We start from the raw sequence: 18,596 nt of genomic DNA on the forward strand, positions 1-18,596 counted from the left end.
ATTGCCACTTGCAATGAAGCAGTGAAGTATTTGGTAACAGGCCTGGCTCAGCTAGTTCCCCTTCACCTGGCACGGACCATGATGAGGACTCTGGCACTCCGTCTGTCTCCTCAGTTATGATGTAACAGCATATGGTCCGCTGGCACACTCGGGTTTCACTCATCAGACCAGAACAAGCACTCGCCTCTACCACCCGAGCTGACCCCGTGACCTTTAGGGGATGCACTGGGAGATCGCGTGGTGCTTTAAGCAGTTGTTTAGGTCAGGAATGAGAAGTGACACCACAACCTGTACTTAGGGTTGAATGATTTTTAAATAAATTGGGTTCAAATTTGGACATTTCACAATATGTTTACAAGTCCTGACATCGTTTCTCCCTTTTCACTGCTGTAGATTCACTGAGCGAGGCAACTAAATACAGCAAGTAGCTGCGGCCAAAAACGTTCGTCCACCATTACTTGGTCATGAACGCAGTATGTACTATAACTCAGCTGCACTGCATTCTGGGATGTTAAGTCTCCGCTATATTATATGTCGGATTTCACGTTAATACGCCGTTGAACGTCGCTGGAAAATGGTGAGGAAGAAAAGAAGCTCTTGACTGTTATCAATTATGTTGGAGATTGTAACTACACTAGAAATTTAAAAAAGTCACCCTGTGACGTCAGCAGGGCACACAACATTTAACTTCTCACGGCAATAACGAAAATATTACACAATCCAAGACATCAGAACCACAATCTCTGAACACAACACAAATATTTCAGTAGAATCATGTGTAATGTGTTAAAGGGTGGAGTTTTCCTTTAAGATTCCTGGTTTCTCTTCTCGACCACTTTCTCTGTTTTACTGAAAATGACACATAAAGCCTTTACACACACACACACACACACACACACACACACACACAGAGCACTGATTTCTCACCCATGTTAGGAGACTCTCACACAGCTCGACTCGATCCACTGCGTCCAAATGGCTCATCGCAGCAGCTTTTAATCCACACCGCTATCCACCTGTTACTTTATCAAAACCCAGACAGGACGTGTTTTCTGCCCCCAAAAAACAGTCTGATCGATCTGATCACCAAAAACACAGATATCACGACGTATAACCGGTCACTCCAAGCGATTTAAACGCGTCTTACCACGTCCCAGTTCCGTTATCGAATCACACAATCAAATAAAAACACAATAAAACCGTTTTCTTATGAACAAATACGTGGAGACACACGCAACCGCTCCACCGGCGAAGCTACAGCTATTCGTCTTACTTTTTTCTCCCACCCGTTTTCAACAAATCCCGCCTTCTTCACTACGAATGGTTGATTCTATCCAATCAGATATTACATAATCATCGAGTCCAAATTACTAGCCAATCCCATCACAGAAGGCGGGATTTACTCAAATACGGGTTTGGAAAATAACGTTGTCTGGTGTTTTTTTTTCTCTGTTAGCTAGGGTCCTGAGAATGCCACCCTGCAAAAGCAGCCAGATAAACTCCTGATAAAAATGTATAAACGATATAAATCCTAATCTATGCAACAATATAGAATGTACTTTTATTCAATAACTAAAAGTGTGTACAAAATTAAGCCAATGATAAACAAATTTTTTATTGCACCGTAACAAATTTTAAACGGAAACTAAAACAGGCAAACGCAACGAACTACTAAGAAAAGGTGGACCGGAGAAAAAATGCGGAAGTGACTTCCTGGCGAATTGCGATTGGTTGAATTTCAAATCGCTTTTCATCCCCTATTTAGGAGCACTACTCACGGTATGACATTATGATTTATACACCCTAGGTAGTGCATTACACAAGGAAAAGGGATGTATTTGTATCGCGGCCGGTGGCGTTTGATAGTTTACATGTCTGCTTGGTTGTTGAGTGTGTTGGAGGCATAATTTCATTTGACCAGCGGATTGTTATGAACTCATGTAAGTGTTAAATACAGGACATGAGTCTGTGTGTGTGTGTCTGTGTGTGTTATTTATTAAATACATTAACGCCAAATGCGGTGTTCATTAGCTATTAGATATTAGCTGTTGTGAATATCACTTACTATGAACTCTATGTATACATACATATATATATATATATATATATATAAATATCTCAGATGCATGTACATGATAATGTATACATTATTAAGTAATTTTGGAGGAGGGCACATATTTTTATTATATTTTATTATATAAAAATGTTAAATTATAATTACAAATATTTGAATGTAATTTTGTATGATATTTTATACTTACTATTATCATTATTATTACTACTACTACTACTACTAATAATAATAATAATAATAATAATGGTATTCATAATAATTGTTGTTGTTGCTGTTATTATTATTATTATTAGTGAACTACCAGAGGTGAAAAGTATATCCTACTGTGCTGGAAAGAAAGGGAATTTGTCTAGAATGATTCATTAAAATCATGACATGCTGATGAAAATATGGTTGATGGATCCTTTCGTGTGATTTGAATTGTGCAAAAAGTGGGAGACAGTGTTGGGGGAAAAACACAAGCTGACACACAACCCTTCTAGTTTCAGTTTACACCTACAGTTCTTTCCCTTTCATTTTTAATACCCATACCTTTAATTTCAGTGTAATATTTCCACCCTGGAAGTATATTCAGTAGACTGATCTCTGATTTTGTTTGTTTTGTTTTGTTTTTTTTGCTGTAATGTTGAGAAGTGAGCAGGCTATGAGCAGGTGGAATGGAAAACCCCGACTGTCCGGATGCAAATCCTTCCATCCCAGATGAGCACTCCCTTATCGAAGGTGTCAGTGACCCAGTGCTGTTTGTGGTCGTCCTGTGTGTGACGTTCCTGGCTTGTCTGGCTACACTGCTGTGCAGGTTCACACACTTGTATACATACACACACACACCTTACATCTTCTTGGCTGTTTGCCTGTGTGCGTTTTAAAATCGCTGAGCCCAAATTCACTATTTGCCTTCTCTGTCTGTCTCACTCTCTGTCTCTCTCTCTGTCTCTCTCTCTCTCTATGTGTGTGTGTGTGTGTGTGTGTGTCAGGAATGAGCAGCAGAGGATCCACCCGGAGAATCAGGAGCACGTGCGAGCAGTTCGACAGCAGCTACAGACAGAGCAGGTCTGTGAGGAATCACTTAGTGTTCATTTTAATATACAGTGCATAAGTTTTCACCCCCCATGTCCTTTTCATCATTTTGTTGTGATACAACCTAGAACTGAAATATGGTTTAGGACAAATATTGGCTTATAGAAATCCATAAAACTGACCAAAACCCCACCGTAATCCTTTTCTGTCTATTAGCCTCCTTGTTTCTAGGCTCCGCCCCCTTTTTCAAGTCAAGTGGCTTTTATTGTTATTTCAACCATATACAGCTGGAAAAGTACACACTGTTTTTCAGGAACGTTCCTTGTGTAGCACAATGCTAGACGTGAAACAAATGATGATACAGCTCCATTCTGAAGTGAAATTTCTATATGCAGGCTATTAGTGGTATTTTATAAAATGTAAAATATGATATTACGAAATGTAATAGTTGCTTATTTCTATTACTCTCACATAGCTCCAAGACAAAATGAAAGAAGCAGAAATCAGCGAAACCAAATGTGTCTCGGCTACATTTAGAGTAAGGGGGATTTGTGCACGTTTGATTGGTCAGTGGGGTATTTCTTTAAAAAAAAAAAAATGCCATCTTTGCAAAATAGCTTTAAGAAATTCAGGATCAAGGAGCAAGGAAGAGGGAAAAAACCTTTATCCGATTAGGAAGAAATGTTGAGAGGAACCGAGATTTAAAAGGGGAACCCGTCCTCCTTGTTTAGTCGAAACCAGATCTAACAAGGAACGCTGTCAGAAAAAAAGCAGCCCTAATGTGTTATATGACATTACGGCATTGTCAGTGCTTTTTTATATATATATATATATATATATATACACACACACATATATATAAATATAAACACTGACTCAAGTGTTTCTCAGAGTAACTAGTAGCTCACAGGGAATCTAATTATCCATCAATTTGTTCAATTTTCTTGACTCTTCTTGTTAAGTCATTATTTTGGTTTACACTGAAACCATCATTTACCATTAAAACCATTATTTACCTTTTTCATTTTCTTTAAATGGGGTGCTGTTTGTTTGTGACACTCTGTTAAAGGGACAGTTTGTCTTTTTAGTGCCCTCTGCTGCCTGAAAAGTGAATCACAATTGCAGTAAAAACCCTAACAAACACTGACCCCACCCATTCTGCTCAAAGTGTGTATGCCTTGTGAGCTGCCTTTTAAAGAGAATAAGATGAGATGAGCAGCAGTGTTCCAGCTTGGGGGCGGAGCTAAATTCTGGGTCAGAAAAAATATTTAAAAAACGGAACCTAATATAAAACAATTAGTCAGATTAATTGCATGCAAAATTGTGAATTACAGTTATATGAGAGAGATTTATATGAAATTATATGATTATTACAGGTCTAAATATTAACATTTTAAATGTAAGCGATTGTGCCTTTAAATATAATTTTTTAAATTTTGCTGTGGCAGTGCTATTTTGCTCATGTGAAAGATGCGATCCTTTGTTGACTTGTGTAGCATGTGCAGATCTTTAAATTAGGGCCATAGTGCACAGACCTTAGACAGCTTTTTACCAGAAATGGCATTCCATACATATATTGAAGACATGCATCTTCTCTTTTTCTTCATTAGTGGAGTCATTCTTCTAATATAACTCTCTTTCTCTCTTTCCTCTCTTTCAGGAAACAGCATCACCAACGCCGAGGCATCAGTACTACTCAGACATGTCCTGTCCAGTGTGTCTCCAGCAGGCTGTTCTCCCCGTGGAGACTAACTGCGGTCACCTCTTCTGTGGTGAGAGCCTCCCACTCATCCATCATTCCTCCTGACCTCTTATATATCATTTGTGATGGAAGTCTCACCCCAGATAAATTATGCTAATATATACAAATCTTCATATACAAGCTACATAATGGCTCGTATGTATACATTTAGGTTCAAGTGGAACTATAGTTATATAGAAACTATATAAAATTAGTGATTTCTGGTTGTCCAGAATGGCCGCCCACATAACCTTACACCATTCAGCTACACTGAAGGTTAGTTCATGTGTACAGGTTACAGTAAGTCTCACAGTGTCCTAAACCACATCAGCAGGTAATTTGGATGTGTGACATCACTAAAGAATGACATCCCTGGGTGCTGGTTGAGGCAGATATTTAAAAGAATTCATTTTTTGGTGAGACAGACTTCTATTATTTGTTAGCTCCATTAGCTTTATGGTTCCAACGCAAAACTAAAGACGTAAACACCAGACACAAAACATAGCTTGTCTGATTGATTACATTTGTTCTAAGTGGAAAGTTGTGTGAATTAGATTTTTTGGCAAATTTTTTTTCCTTTAACATGACCATCTTAGGCTGCTTTCACACTTAGCGTAGTTTTTCAACCACTAGCCCGTGTTTTACATGTAACTCTGTGAGAAGTTTTCAAAAGTTATGTATGCCGCTTAAATTTTTTTTGGATAACGGTGGAATGTTCAATGTTAAAACAAGTTCAACCTTTCAGAAAAGTGTGATGTAACATCAAGCTCCTGACCAATCAGGTCGCAGCTTAGGGGGCCAAGCATCAAAAACCAACAGCGCCTGAAGGAAGTCTTACAGTCAGTGAGCAAATTTTACGACATTACGCAAATATTTCACTGACAGTATTAAAAGGTTGCAGTGTAACTAAAAATAACAGAATGTCTATTTTTTGAGATATTCACCAGTACGTGATGTGAAGTCCCACTTTAATTGTAGCTGTATACAATCAGGTCGCACAACCAGCTCAAGCTCTCTTGACTTTCTCCCTTCAAAGATACAGCGAAGGCAAACAACCTCATTATCAATCATTATTTTAGCTTTATTGCTACTACTAATAATAATACTTAGTTGGCTGATAGTAGCTAGAACTGGTAAGAGCGTTGTTACTGTTACAGAATAAACTGGTGCTTTGTCTTTAAAAAAAAAAAAAAGGCAAGTGTGAAAGCAGCTTAATGCAGCATTTTGATCAGCTGTTCTTTAGAAATACACATGAATCTGACGGAAAGGTCGGAAATTCGAGCCGTGCTCAGATTCTCATCTTGTACTGATCTGTGTATTATCTGTGTTCCACAGGTTCCTGTATTATTGCATACTGGCGCTATGGCACATGGCTCGGAGCCATAAGCTGTCCCATCTGTAGACAAATAGTAAGATGACAAATTCTACAGTTTAAATTCATATCCAGGATCCTCGCAGAAACCAGTTAGGAGTTGAGCTTTGTGGTTAAAGTTCACTTCCAGTAACCGGAAGGTTGTGAGGGCAAATCTCAGTACTGTGCAGATTTAAATTCCATGTAACTGCCTGGCTTTGTGCTTGCATCCTTGTATAATTTTCTGCCTCACTTGGATACCAACATCTGCCCTCAGGTGACCCTGCTGTTCCCGCTTTTCCGGGGCACGGAGCAGAGCGCTCGGACGCGAGACGGACAGCCGGATGCGAACCAGATCCTCAATGACGTCAACGATTACAACCGCAGATTCTCAGGACAGCCCAGATCTGTGAGTCTCCATGAGTTTACATAACTATTTTTAATTTATTACTCAACGACATGTCATACTTTTTTATCCATTTATAGTTACATGACAGCTTAGTTCCTGTTAACACTTACGTCATACAGAGAAGATTCTGGAAAACTTTCCTGTGGAGGAAAATTTTCTGACAGTTACAAAGAACCGACACTGGAGACTCATTCAATAAATGTTAAATAAACATCTTATTACAATCAACAAATATAGGTTTTTCTTTGCTAAACAACACATTTTTAATTTGCTTCTTATTAGCCTTAGATTATATGGAGAATTCGCCACACAAGTCCTTGTGTACGTTGTTACTATAGAAATGACAAACTTAAAACGAGCACTGGAACTACTGTCAGAGCTGCTGTTACAGAAAAATAATCAACACCCTCCGACAGAATTCATCAGTGGTATAAAGGATGTTAAGCATTCTTGATACAAATGTGTTTATAAATAGTGAATAAAAACACTGATACAATGCCAGCAATGATACTGTATAATAAGTGCCTGTTTATATATTAAAACTTTTACTGTGAATTTGTGGCATGTGGAGGAAAAAAGCTGTATTATATGTTTGTATATTCATGCATTCATAGATACATGGATAGATAGAGGGATAGATAGAATAATTGTTGGATCGATGGATGGTATTTCTTTCAATTATTTATTTATTACGATCTGGGGGAAAAAAAAAACACAAGATGTCCAAAGCAGAAATAAAACAGAAATATAAAAATCAATTGATGTTCGGAACAACATATAGCTAACAGTTAAAAATAGATGAAAATTATTTGAAAAGTTACAGTGAGACACAATCGTACATCCATTCCCAGCTCTGGTTAAGAATATTGTGTAGATAAACACAGTGACTCTAGCCAGTCGTAGATGTCTGTGAGCTCATGTATGCGGAAGAGGGCAGATATCGCTTTGCCCTGTGATGCAGCATGAGCAGCAGTTCGATAAGATGCGTTTGGCTGGATTCGGTTGGCGAGAGCTGGATGGTGGGTGGGAATTGGGGAGAAATACTAAAAAACAGAATATGTGTGTTGATTCTGCTCTCTCTTTCCCTGTGTGTGTCGTGTAGCTCCTGGACCGTTTGCGTGACGTCCCGACTCTCCTCCGCCATGCCTTCAGGGAGATGTTCTCCGTCGGCGGACTCTTCTGGATGTTCCGGATCCGGATCCTGCTGTGCCTGGTGGGGGCGCTGACCTACCTAGCCTCTCCGCTTGACTTCATCCCCGAGGCTCTGTTCGGCCTGCTCGGCTTCATGGACGACTTCTTCGTCATCCTCCTCCTCTTCATCTACATCTCTATCATGTACAGGGAGGTGGTGACGCAGAGGCTAGCCGGCTGAGCACGACCCCTAGCTGTGATCAGTTCTAAAGCGTTTACAGTTTTATCACTGAGTGTGTGTGTGTGTGTGTGTGTCGTATAATATTCAGCTTAAATAACTGAGGTCAGGTGGAGCTTCTGTCCTTGTAATATGAAATACATACTACACACAGGAGGTTTAGTTTTTTTTTGTTTGATTGTTTGTTTTTTCAGTAGAAATGATCGTGATTGGCTGGCTCGAGTGGCCAAACAAAACAAAGCTAGTGATGTTAGCGAACTACTTTGTGGTTAAGCTAACATTAGTTAAGCACTGAGTAAGATATTGGCATCACTGAAATATGAGCTTGGTTAATGTCGAACAAAAAGCTAACGTTAGCTAGCTCACTAATTCAAATCGTTATTACTTTTTACGTTTGTGTATAATTTATATTTATCGAAACAAAGTTTAATAAACTAAAATAAATTCTCCCCTGCTCGATGCTAATTTGCCTGCCTCCTATGTTAGTTACAGTAGCTCTAACAACATGCTGGTTTTAATATTACTAGAAATCAGTCATGTGTTTAAACGGGCAGTTTGTAATCTTTAGAGCCATTTTACTGAGATGAAAAAAGCTGACCCCACCCTCTTTGAAACATACACCTCTTATAGATTTGCCTTTTAAGGAAGAGTAGCAGAACAGTACTGCTCTATTGTAGCTGGGGGCGGAGCTTATTTCAGGGCCAGAAAAATGGAAATATAAAAAAAGATATACAACAAGAAGTCAGATTCCGTGTATAGTAATATTGCTAAACGCTTGCTGGTGTAATTCTGAAGTGATGAAAGCTACATAGAGGACTTCGGCTGCAGCCATTTTAGTGAAGTGAAGAAAAGTATTTAATTTAAAAGCCTCTTCCAAATGGTCATGGACTCTGTGCTCCTGATTTACCTATAAATATGATTCAGGTTTAAGTACAAAACATAAACATTTCATTTTGTAATAACAAATTGTGACTAAAAGGATTAAAAACCACTTTTTAAAAAAAATGTAACGTCCCATAGCTGTAATTATTTGTGATTGTTGATTAGCTCACTTTTCAGAATCAGGCTAAGGGAACTGTAACTGTGAACTGAAACTGTAACGGCATGAGGACGTAATTGCTGCTTAATTCATTTCTCCGTTATTACAAAATGGGATCGTAAGTATGATCCAAAAAGTATCAGCTATTGTGCGACATTAAAATAGCTACAGTTTTGAGAATTTTGCTTAAATTGTGTTCAGAATCGTTATTTCTTTCAACCCCTCTAGAGGGAGCCGTATGATCGTTGTAGCCTTTATAGGGAGCAGGTTCCTGTCCTGATCACTTCAGAATTGACCACAACCACAGTTTTACTAAGCTATCTTTAAAACTACATTATACATATTATATAGTATAGATATTGTATAATATCTATAGTAGATATTATATAATATCTGTATTATAGATATTATAGATTATTCTAGGTCTAGAAAAGATTTTAATAATTACAAACTACCGCTTTAAGAGTTAAACAGAAGATCTCATTCAATAACAGTGATTTTTGACTTTTTAAGAGCAACCCTGAACCAGTCATGATTATTTCTGAAAACATTTCAGTAACTAAACCTCCTAAACCTGTGTGTAGTATTTTGAATTCGAGCCTTTTTTTTTATTTCTGAAACTCAGTGGTTAAAACTATGAAAAACCTAAATGCCATGGATTTACATATTATATTTCATCCAATTTTACTTAATTATATGTTCATTTTTATTTACTTTGTCATGATATTTAGTTGTTTGTCATTATCACACAATGGCAGATGATTTCTTCCAGCAGTAACAAAAATATCACAAAGTTTCAATGTGAAACTTTTCCTTTAGAAAACATCATTATTATTTTGTAATTGTGTCATTTTGTTACAACTTATACTTTATAACAATGATGTCATGAACTCATTCATAACATCATACATAAATATTTGATAAGGTACTTTATAAATTTATAAGTATTCCTATTTTTCATGATATCAACATGAGCTATTTATCGTTTTACTTTTTCAAAATAAAGTCTCACGTCAACTTTAAGTCAAACTTTATGTCAAACTTTATGTCAAACTTGACCAGCACAGTGTTTGTTGGATTATTCTTACACAACTATAGGCAACATTATAAATTTATAACATAACTATAGACAAGTATATGTCCACTATGTCCAAAAGGGCTTATGAAGATTTTACGTAGCCTTATAAACACTATTTTTAAAGTGTTACAGCTAAATGCAACTTGATCGTAATTATTTTTGTAAATTAAGGGATAATCCAATATTTTGTTAATTAATTTCCTGATTACTCATATCCAGTGATTTTTTTTTTCCACATACACAATGTTTTTTTGCTTCTTGAGATCATGATGAAGAAAATAAACCTATATTATGGGAAAACGGACTAAATAAAATGTGTAAATCCATGCCAATTTAGAGATTCAGTATAAAAAACCATAGCCGGCTCTTACATTTTTATCTTTGGCTATGAAAGTTCTTGCACTGCATCTGGAACTGGGCCACGAACAGATTTCCGATATATAAATAAAAGGCTAAGCTGTGATCTATTAATGCGTAGGCAGAGCATTGCGGGTAAAGAAAAGTCATCTTTCCGTCAGTGCGTGAAGCAAAATGGAAAGTGTGCTTCCACAGAAGATGCGACTGCTTTCGAGCGAAATGCACAGATGGGCACTGGGGGAAACCAGAACAGCACAGGAAAAAAAAAAAAAAAAAGAATCCTCCCGAATTATGACCAGCTGTGAGTTTCCATATAAACAGACTTTATTTATAGGTTTGGGTAAAAATCCCTTCTGTTTCAGAACGTGTAGAAACTCAGAGTTTCATTGATATTTCGCTAATTCGCAGTTAAATCATTGTCAAATGGGAGACAGTTCTAACATTTAATGTTTATGGAATTTTTGTTTTCTTCAGATTGTATTCAAACTTTCTCATTGTGGGCTTCATGCTGAATCTGATGATGTGGTTGACCTTTACAACAGGCATAAAGGGAAACGCTTTATTTAAGCCCAGTGTTCATAGGGCTGCATGACACCTACATAACCCCTTCGTGACATCCACCATATGTCTACCCAAAGGTTTATAAAGCCTCAGTACATAACAGCCGGCATCAGCTCTTCGACTGCGTTATTCAGTTTAGTCAGAACTGCTTTATGTCAAGGTGACATAACACCTAAGTCAAGTGACATAGATTTTTGTTGACATACAGTAGTGTTACGACTGATTTGCATTGGAAAGCCATGACAGTTGACTTTGACCGCTGTATTTGTTATATTTCTGGTTATAAGTATTATAAGAGTACTTAGGGCAGTGCTATGACACTGTAATAACAGTCATGTATTACCGCTGGCACCTATGTGACTTATAGCAATATAATGACACCATAATGATAGAGCTGTGCACATTTTCTCTGGCTCCTAAGTAAAGCAAATGTAATTATACTGTTTTCAAGATTTTTAATGAAGATTTATAACAGCCTTGTGACATGGTAGTGACAGAGATACAGTGAGTTTGGTATACTGAGTGAGTATGAGCATTTATAAGACTTATAACAATGTTGTGACACAGTAAATACACACACGTGTATTTTCTAGCTCTGAAGTAAGGTGAATGAGATTTTATTAAGACTTATAACAATCCTATGACACTGTAATGACAGCAAGGTGACAGCAATATTTCCTCTGGCCCCTACATAAAGTGAGTATAACAGTTTAATGACGACTTATAGCAGTGCTATGGCATGATAATGACAGAGTTATTGTGTATAATTTCCGTGGCCGTTAACGAAAGTGAACGTAAGTTAGCTAATTTTCTAATTACGACTTATAACACTGTTATGACACTGTAATGACAGAACCATGTATATTTTCTCTGGCCCTTAATTAAATCAAACTTAATACTTTTAAGATTTTGCTGAAAAATAATTTAGATATTTATAATAGTCTAATTAAGACTTATACCATTGTTATGACACCATAATGATCCCGCTATGTATATTTTCTCTGGCCCTCAAGTAACACAAGCATAATTTGACTGATTCTGAGAGTTTAATGAAGACTTACAACAATGTTATGACAAAAAAATAACAGCACTATGTGTATTTTCTCTGGCCTTAAATTGTTTTGTTTTGCTGTTATCACACTCTCTTTGCAAGTCAGCCTGGAAAGTATTATAACAGCCTTATGACAACATAGCTTTGTGTCACATAATGCAGGTGTTATGTCAACTCTTTATTATCATAATTACTGAAAGCAGTCTATGTGACAGCTGTTGGAGTAAGCCTTTATAACTACAGTATATAGTGTTATGTCAGTTCTTTCAGAATGGGCTTATGTAGGTTTTAAGTCACCCATATGAACACTAACCCTTAAAGGCAAATTTGCTCATAAATATTTTTGTAAATGCTATTTATTTTAGAGATAAAGCATAATCCAGTGTTTTGCAAATTACTTTTTCTGACTACTCATAACATTTACTCTGCTGACAGCTGGAGGTTTTCTCTGGAGACGGGTAAGCTGTGTACGTACACCTGTGTTCATAAGGCAGTACGAATATGATTATAAACAGGACTTTCTATAGGCATAATTATAAATAATCCTCATGTCCAATGTTACATTAAAGCGTGTGCCTAATGTGCACATTCGATGAAAATGTTATTCTGTTGTTTCCTAAGCCATACCAAATGTTATAGATCTACACAGTAACCATGCCACAGAGCCACAGAATTCAAGTGAAATGTGAAATTATGCTCTTAATATCTCTCATCTACTATCCTGGTGTTAGAAACGAAGTGCATGGAGCTGTGGATCTTTTGCACAACGTGCTGTGCCTTGACTCTGAGACAACCACAGGATTGAGAACTTGAACAAGCAATTACAAATAAAGTATCTGCAACACTGTCTATTTTCATTTCTTACACAGCAGTGTAGGAATCCTGTACACTTGGTGGGTTATTTTATTTTATTTTTAAATTTTTTTATTTTGATCTGCCAGTGCACGTTTTTCATGTAATCCTATAAGAAGCTAGCGAGTGTTGTTATGGTTAAAGTTTGCACGTTGCATTTTCTTATAATTCTGATTTGATTTGTGTCTTCATTTGTGATACAGACTTATTCTGCTATTTAATGAATCTGCTAATAATGTGTACAATGGGGTTAAAAAGCCAAATGTCTTTGGGAGCTTGTGAGACAATTAAGACATGCTGTTTGTCTGAAGCTACAGTCGTAGCTATGAGCTTCCCTTAATTGATAGCTTAATTGATAGCTACATTAGCCTCAAAAATACCCTACATGTCCAAAAGTATGTGGACATCTGACCATGACCCCCATATACCCCCAACAGATTTTCCCAAACTGTTGCCACAAAGTTGGAGGCACATGATTGTCAGTTTCCCTTCACTGGAACTAAGAGGGCCAAACCTGATCCAGCATGACAATGCCCCTGAGCTCCATGAAGACATTGTTTGTCAAAGTTGAAATGGAAGAACCTGAGTGTCCTGCACAGAGCATCAACATTAAACCCATCAAACCCCTTCAGGATAAATAGGAACGCTGACTGCGCCCCTGGGCTCCTCATCCAATGTCAGTGCCTGACCTCACTAATGCTCTTGTGGGCGAATGAGCAAAATCCCCAAGCAACATTCCAAAATCTAGTGGAAGAGTAGAGACTTTTATAGCAACAAAACGAGGGGAAAAAAATATTAATGCCATGCCTTTGGAACAGGACGTTCAACAAGCACAGATGCACTCATGGCACTCATGGTCAGGTGTCCACAAACTTTTGGCCATATAGTGTAGCTTCAAAAACAAAAAAAATGGTGGATATTTTAATAAGGCGTGGCCATGAATACATGTATTGAATATATTGATGGGAAAATGACTGTTTGCTTTGAGAATTTGCATATAATGGTACACCAGTGACTCCACTATGACTTTATGTTGGAGATTATAAAAAAAAAAAAAAATTCATGCTTAGGTTCCTGTGGCCTCAGTGGTCTAATTCAGCTGATTTCTCACTCATTAAAATACCGTAGTTGCCATTTTGGTGGCCACAAAATATAGATCTCAAGAAACTTAATATATTAATTCATGACCACATTATAAAAAAAAGAAACACCTCAGAGGCTCTGTATAAATAATATGTGATTGCTCAATTTACCTTAAAACACTTTAAAACAAAACAATGTAAAATGACTTTAAATGCTTGGTTTCTGACATGTGGCAATGTGCAACATTAATTTCACCACATGATGGCAGCAAAAGCTATATTTATTCAGCGAAGACGTTGTTTTGCCTCCTATGTGCTTATGCTGCATTCATAAAAAGCTGCTTTAACTGCACTTTAACAGTTGTTACAGACCTGAGTGGCTATTGGTTCTGTATTACAGTGAACTTACTAAACATTCATCCAACATTTTGGACTGCAGTTGCAGCACAGCAACAATAGCAGACAATAGCAAGTAGTTTAGCAACAAGCTAACTGGCTAACCTAAGTGATAACTCTACCTTCTCAGAACAGTGATTAGTCTGGCCAGTGTTATAGATTTAACCAAGTACAGTGTCTGTATATGAACTGCTCTAATGCCAATACTGTTATAATGTATTTTAAAAGTAGAGAAGGGGAACTTGACACTGTTCGCAGTGTGCACGTCCATGCTGATTTGACGTCATTCCATAAACAGGGAAGGAATTGGTAGGTGAGAAGACTACCCCCAGTTGATGAGTTGAAATTTCAAGTTGAGGGGATGTTTGCGGTGGGTTTCATGGGCTGTAGGAGGGGAATTACAACTTTTAACTTTGCCTCGAACGCAGCATTATTCTTCCCAACTGCGCAGTCTCAGAGGTCAAAGCTGGAACCTAAACCCAAAGTGTGCATGAGAGTGTGAGATATCTAAAGAGTCCAATGTATACATTTATATTCCTAAAGACATTTACGCAGTTATCCAATCAGTCAGTCATGTGGAAGCGGCACAGTGCATAAAATCATGCAGATACAGGTCAAGAGCCTCAGTTTATGTTCACATCAAACATCCGAATGAAGAAAAAATGTGATCTCTGTGACTTTAACCGTGGCATGGTTGTTGGTGCAAGATAGGCTGGTTTGAGTTTCAGAAACTGCTGATCTCCTGGGATTTTCACATACAACAGTCTCTAGAGTTTACTCATAATGGTGGAAAAACAAAAAACGAGTGAGCGTCAGTTCTGTGGGTGGAAATGCCTTGTTGATGAGAGAGGTCAGAGGAAAATTGCCAGATTGGTTCGAGCTGCCAGGAAGGATATAGTAACTCAAATAATCATTTTTACAATTGCGATGAGCAGAAAACTATCTCAGCAAGCACAAAACTTCAAACCTTTGGGCTACAACAGCAGAAGACCACACTGGGTTTCACTCCTGCCAGCCAAGAACAAGAATCTAAGGCTATCGTCGGCAAAGACTCACCGAAACTGGACCGTTGCGGACCAGAAAAAGACCAGGTGACCAGGTGAGTCTGTGTCCATGATAACCTCACATTTCTGTTCTTGAGTGACAGGTGTGGAACCTGGTGTGGTCTTCTGCTGCTGTAGTTTGATGTGTTGTGCTTTCCGAGATGCTTTTCTGCTCACCATGGTTGTAAAGAGTGATTTGTTTTTGTGTTACTATAGACTTCCTGTTCGGTCATTCTTCTCTGATCTCTCTCATCAATAAGATGTTTCTTCCTGCAGACACTCTGCTCACAGGATGTTTTTGCACTATTCTGTGTAAACTCTAGAGACTGTTATGTGTGAAAATCCCAGGAGATCAGCAGTTTCTGAAATACTCAAACCAGCCCATCTGGCACCAACAACCATGTCACGGTTAAAGACACAGAGATCAGACTTTTTCTCCATTCTGATGTTTGACGTGAACATTAACTGAGGCTCTTCACCTGTATCTGCATGATTTTATCAATTGTGCTGCTGCCACATGATTGGCTGATTGGGTAACTGCACAAATAAGCGGGTGAACAGCTGTTCCTATTAAAGTGGATGGTGAGTGTAGTTTCTTGTTTTAGGTGATGGGTTTTTTTTCTTTACAGCGATTCCTGAAAGTAGCACATCATCCCTCTATAGGAATGGATGTTTAGTCATACTTCACACAAAACACCAAGAATTTCACACAGTGTCTGAGTCCCAATATACAGGTCATACCTCTGAGTTAAAACACACACATACACACACAGGCATCTCCTCCCATCTGCTATGAAAAATATCACTTCAGGTTACAACATTAGCGACAGAGAGATTAATAGTACAAGTACCGATCTTCATGGATAGAGAAGCTGCTACAATGTTCTTTAAAGCAGAATTATTAAGCAGATTGAAAAATCAGTTGACCCCATTTCAAGGAATTTGATGCAACTAGATTTTTTTTATGTCATTATCTATACCGATTAGTGATAGCATAACATTACCGGTACATTGTGATAGTAAATTTCAGATTTTCTTATCAGAGTTAAACACCGTGTACCAGCATATCATCATCCTTCTTTGTTCTGCGACGTCTTTAGCGAGACAACAGGATACACAAAAATCAACAACAGCCTGAAGACTCTCAAGATTTTCACAAATCTTGGGTTATTAAAGAGTTTTGTTTTAGCTTTTATATATTAAATATTCCTAATTTTTTAAACATAAGGATACTGTGATCATATCAAAGAATGACACCACTCAAAGAATCCACTATTTAAAAAATATATATTTATTTATGTATGATTACAAAAGACACTCAGGTTGTATTTAATTGTTTAATATTAGGTTTGATGAAGGGAGAGTAATGTACTCTTGATTAGCTAAACCAAGTAGAATGAACATAATATCTGAAATGTCACTGATCATACAGGCTTTTACAGGATGACCAGGTCCTGACACACATCTTCTGCTTGTCTTGCTAAATCGGAGCTCTCATGTTGCTGCATGATGGTTTTTTTTATCTCTATCCCTCAGGTGATGGACTTCTGCCAAGAAATTTTATTCTGCAATCGGATGTGCCTAGTGACAGTTTCATTATGTTATGCCTGTCTGTGCGTGTGTGTGTGTGTGTGTGTGTGTGTGTGTGCGCGCACATGTGCATGTGACCTCTCTGACCCTGCTTTTCCTCTTTTCCACTCTCGTTCTCTCTTTTCTAATTTCCTCGTTGTCTCTCTTTGCTTTTCTTCATCTTTGTCTGATCCAAAAAGGCAGCTGAAAGATTCTTCTGAAATCTGTCCGAGTTCCTTTGACTTGAGCCTAATGAAGTGATATTTCTTGGCCTCTGTGAATCCTAAAAAAAAAAGTATGATATGACCAGGAATGGACAAAAAAATACATCAAATACATCAACATATCTCAAATGTATCAAAAGAAACATTCATTCACCTTCGTTATCCTGTTTCCTGTTTATCCAGGATTACGCACACTGGGTGTGAGGTGGGAATACACCCTGTAGGGGACTCCATACACACACTGACACCTAGAGTAGCCAGTACACCTACACACCAATACACCACCCAGCAGTTTATTTTTGGACACTAGAAGGAAACCCACATGTACATGAAGAGAACATGTGGAACTCCACATAGACAGTAACCCCAGCTCAGGATTGGACCCTGGAGCTGTGAGATGGCAACTCTACCATACTGCTGTGCTGCCATGTCTAGTTATGTGCTTTAAACAACTTTCCCCAGCAGAAGAACTCATACTAATGGTGGAGAAGATGTGATTTTGACCAGCAAGAATCAATGGTACAGTTTGGTGTAGAGCCATTAAAAGTGGTACAAGAATGTAGTTTGGCAAAGAAATACCAAAGATTCTTAAAAGTGATCCACACCCTAATCAGGAAGCAGTTAGTCTATAAATGACAGTAGATGGCAATAAGCATTGCCTGGAAGCCATGGTGAAATCTCTGACATGCTAGCACACTGACACAGTAAGTAATTGCACAAGGGCATTCAAACAAGTTTGCTTTCTTTCAGCAGTGCCAAGCTGATCTTATCCCGGGCATGCTTGTCCTGAAGCGTCACGGTCCACAGATTGCTAACAGCAGAGTGAGTTAGAAATCATCCTGAGGCACTAACACTTAACTTCTGGGAAAGCAGGCCCTTTAGTGCTTCCAGGTCAAGCCACATGATCCAATACAGTACCGTTTCGACAGAAACCCACTCAGTCACAGCCAAGAGCCTGACGCAAAAGCAGCGGCCCTTCCCAGACCTTGCTGGCCGTCTTCTTCGTGGCTGTGGCCTGCGAGTCCGTGGGAGCCAGCGAGTGGGCGAAGGTTTAATCGGTGCCGCCCGGTTTGGGCACTTCAAGTCTGGCCACCAAGTCTGTATTCACTCTTTTATGCCCTTTCTGCCCATCTGGCATGAAGAGGTGGGTGGGGTTCTGTTTGAGCCTGGACGTCCAAGACGCCCACGCCGTCGAGGCAGATGCCCAGTGACAGTGTGTGGGTCAGAGTGTGTGCGTAACTCTAGGAACCTTACAAGAACAGTTCCCACTTGTTTCCTTAGAATATGAGCGAGGTGAAACCCATATGCATGTTCGCAGCTATATAACACATAGGAACACGAGGAGCTCAAACACACCCTCATGGAGAGCTCTAGCCAAATCCC

General features: G+C 38.4%; 2 protein-coding genes across 7 annotated transcripts in view; one reads left to right on the forward strand and one right to left on the reverse strand.

Annotated features, from left to right (window-relative positions):
- hook3 (hook microtubule-tethering protein 3) overlaps positions 1-1,293 on the reverse strand; it is a 35,879-nt gene extending 34,586 nt beyond the window's left edge. For 3 of the 6 annotated variants that reach the window (XM_053230354.1, XM_053230351.1, XM_053230352.1), the window contains exon 1: positions 928-1,292. In XM_053230354.1, coding sequence (XP_053086329.1) covers positions 928-984 — 57 coding nt within the window. In that variant the 5' untranslated portion in view covers positions 985-1,292. Of the gene's footprint in view, positions 1-927 lie in introns of all 6 variants that reach the window. The other 3 variants (XM_034300612.2, XM_053230353.1, XM_053230350.1) reach the window with 2 other exon arrangements.
- A 493-nt stretch (positions 1,294-1,786) lies between these two features.
- On the forward strand, positions 1,787-12,896 carry rnf170 (ring finger protein 170). The gene is made up of 7 exons (XM_026922266.3): positions 1,787-1,940; positions 2,708-2,870; positions 3,049-3,124; positions 4,752-4,863; positions 6,168-6,241; positions 6,461-6,592; positions 7,695-12,896. Exons 2-7 carry the CDS (start codon positions 2,731-2,733, stop codon positions 7,962-7,964), a joined length of 804 nt encoding a protein of 267 aa, XP_026778067.1. The 5' UTR covers positions 1,787-1,940; positions 2,708-2,730; the 3' UTR covers positions 7,965-12,896.
- The last annotated feature ends 5,700 nt before the right edge of the window (positions 12,897-18,596 follow it).

This window comes from Pangasianodon hypophthalmus, chromosome 27 (assembly GCF_027358585.1).
Source record: "Pangasianodon hypophthalmus isolate fPanHyp1 chromosome 27, fPanHyp1.pri, whole genome shotgun sequence".
NCBI classification, from domain to species: domain Eukaryota; kingdom Metazoa; phylum Chordata; class Actinopteri; order Siluriformes; family Pangasiidae; genus Pangasianodon; species Pangasianodon hypophthalmus.

Excerpts from the sequence above, each read along its gene's own strand:
- rnf170 (XM_026922266.3), top strand. The coding sequence starts at position 2,731 with ATGGAAAACCCCGACTGTCCGGATGCAAATCCTTCCATCCCAGATGAG. Across the intron at positions 4,864-6,167 it reads CTGCGGTCACCTCTTCTGTG|GTTCCTGTATTATTGCATAC; the intron begins GTGAGAGCCTCC and ends TGTGTTCCACAG. Across the intron at positions 6,242-6,460 it reads GTCCCATCTGTAGACAAATA|GTGACCCTGCTGTTCCCGCT; the intron begins GTAAGATGACAA and ends ATCTGCCCTCAG.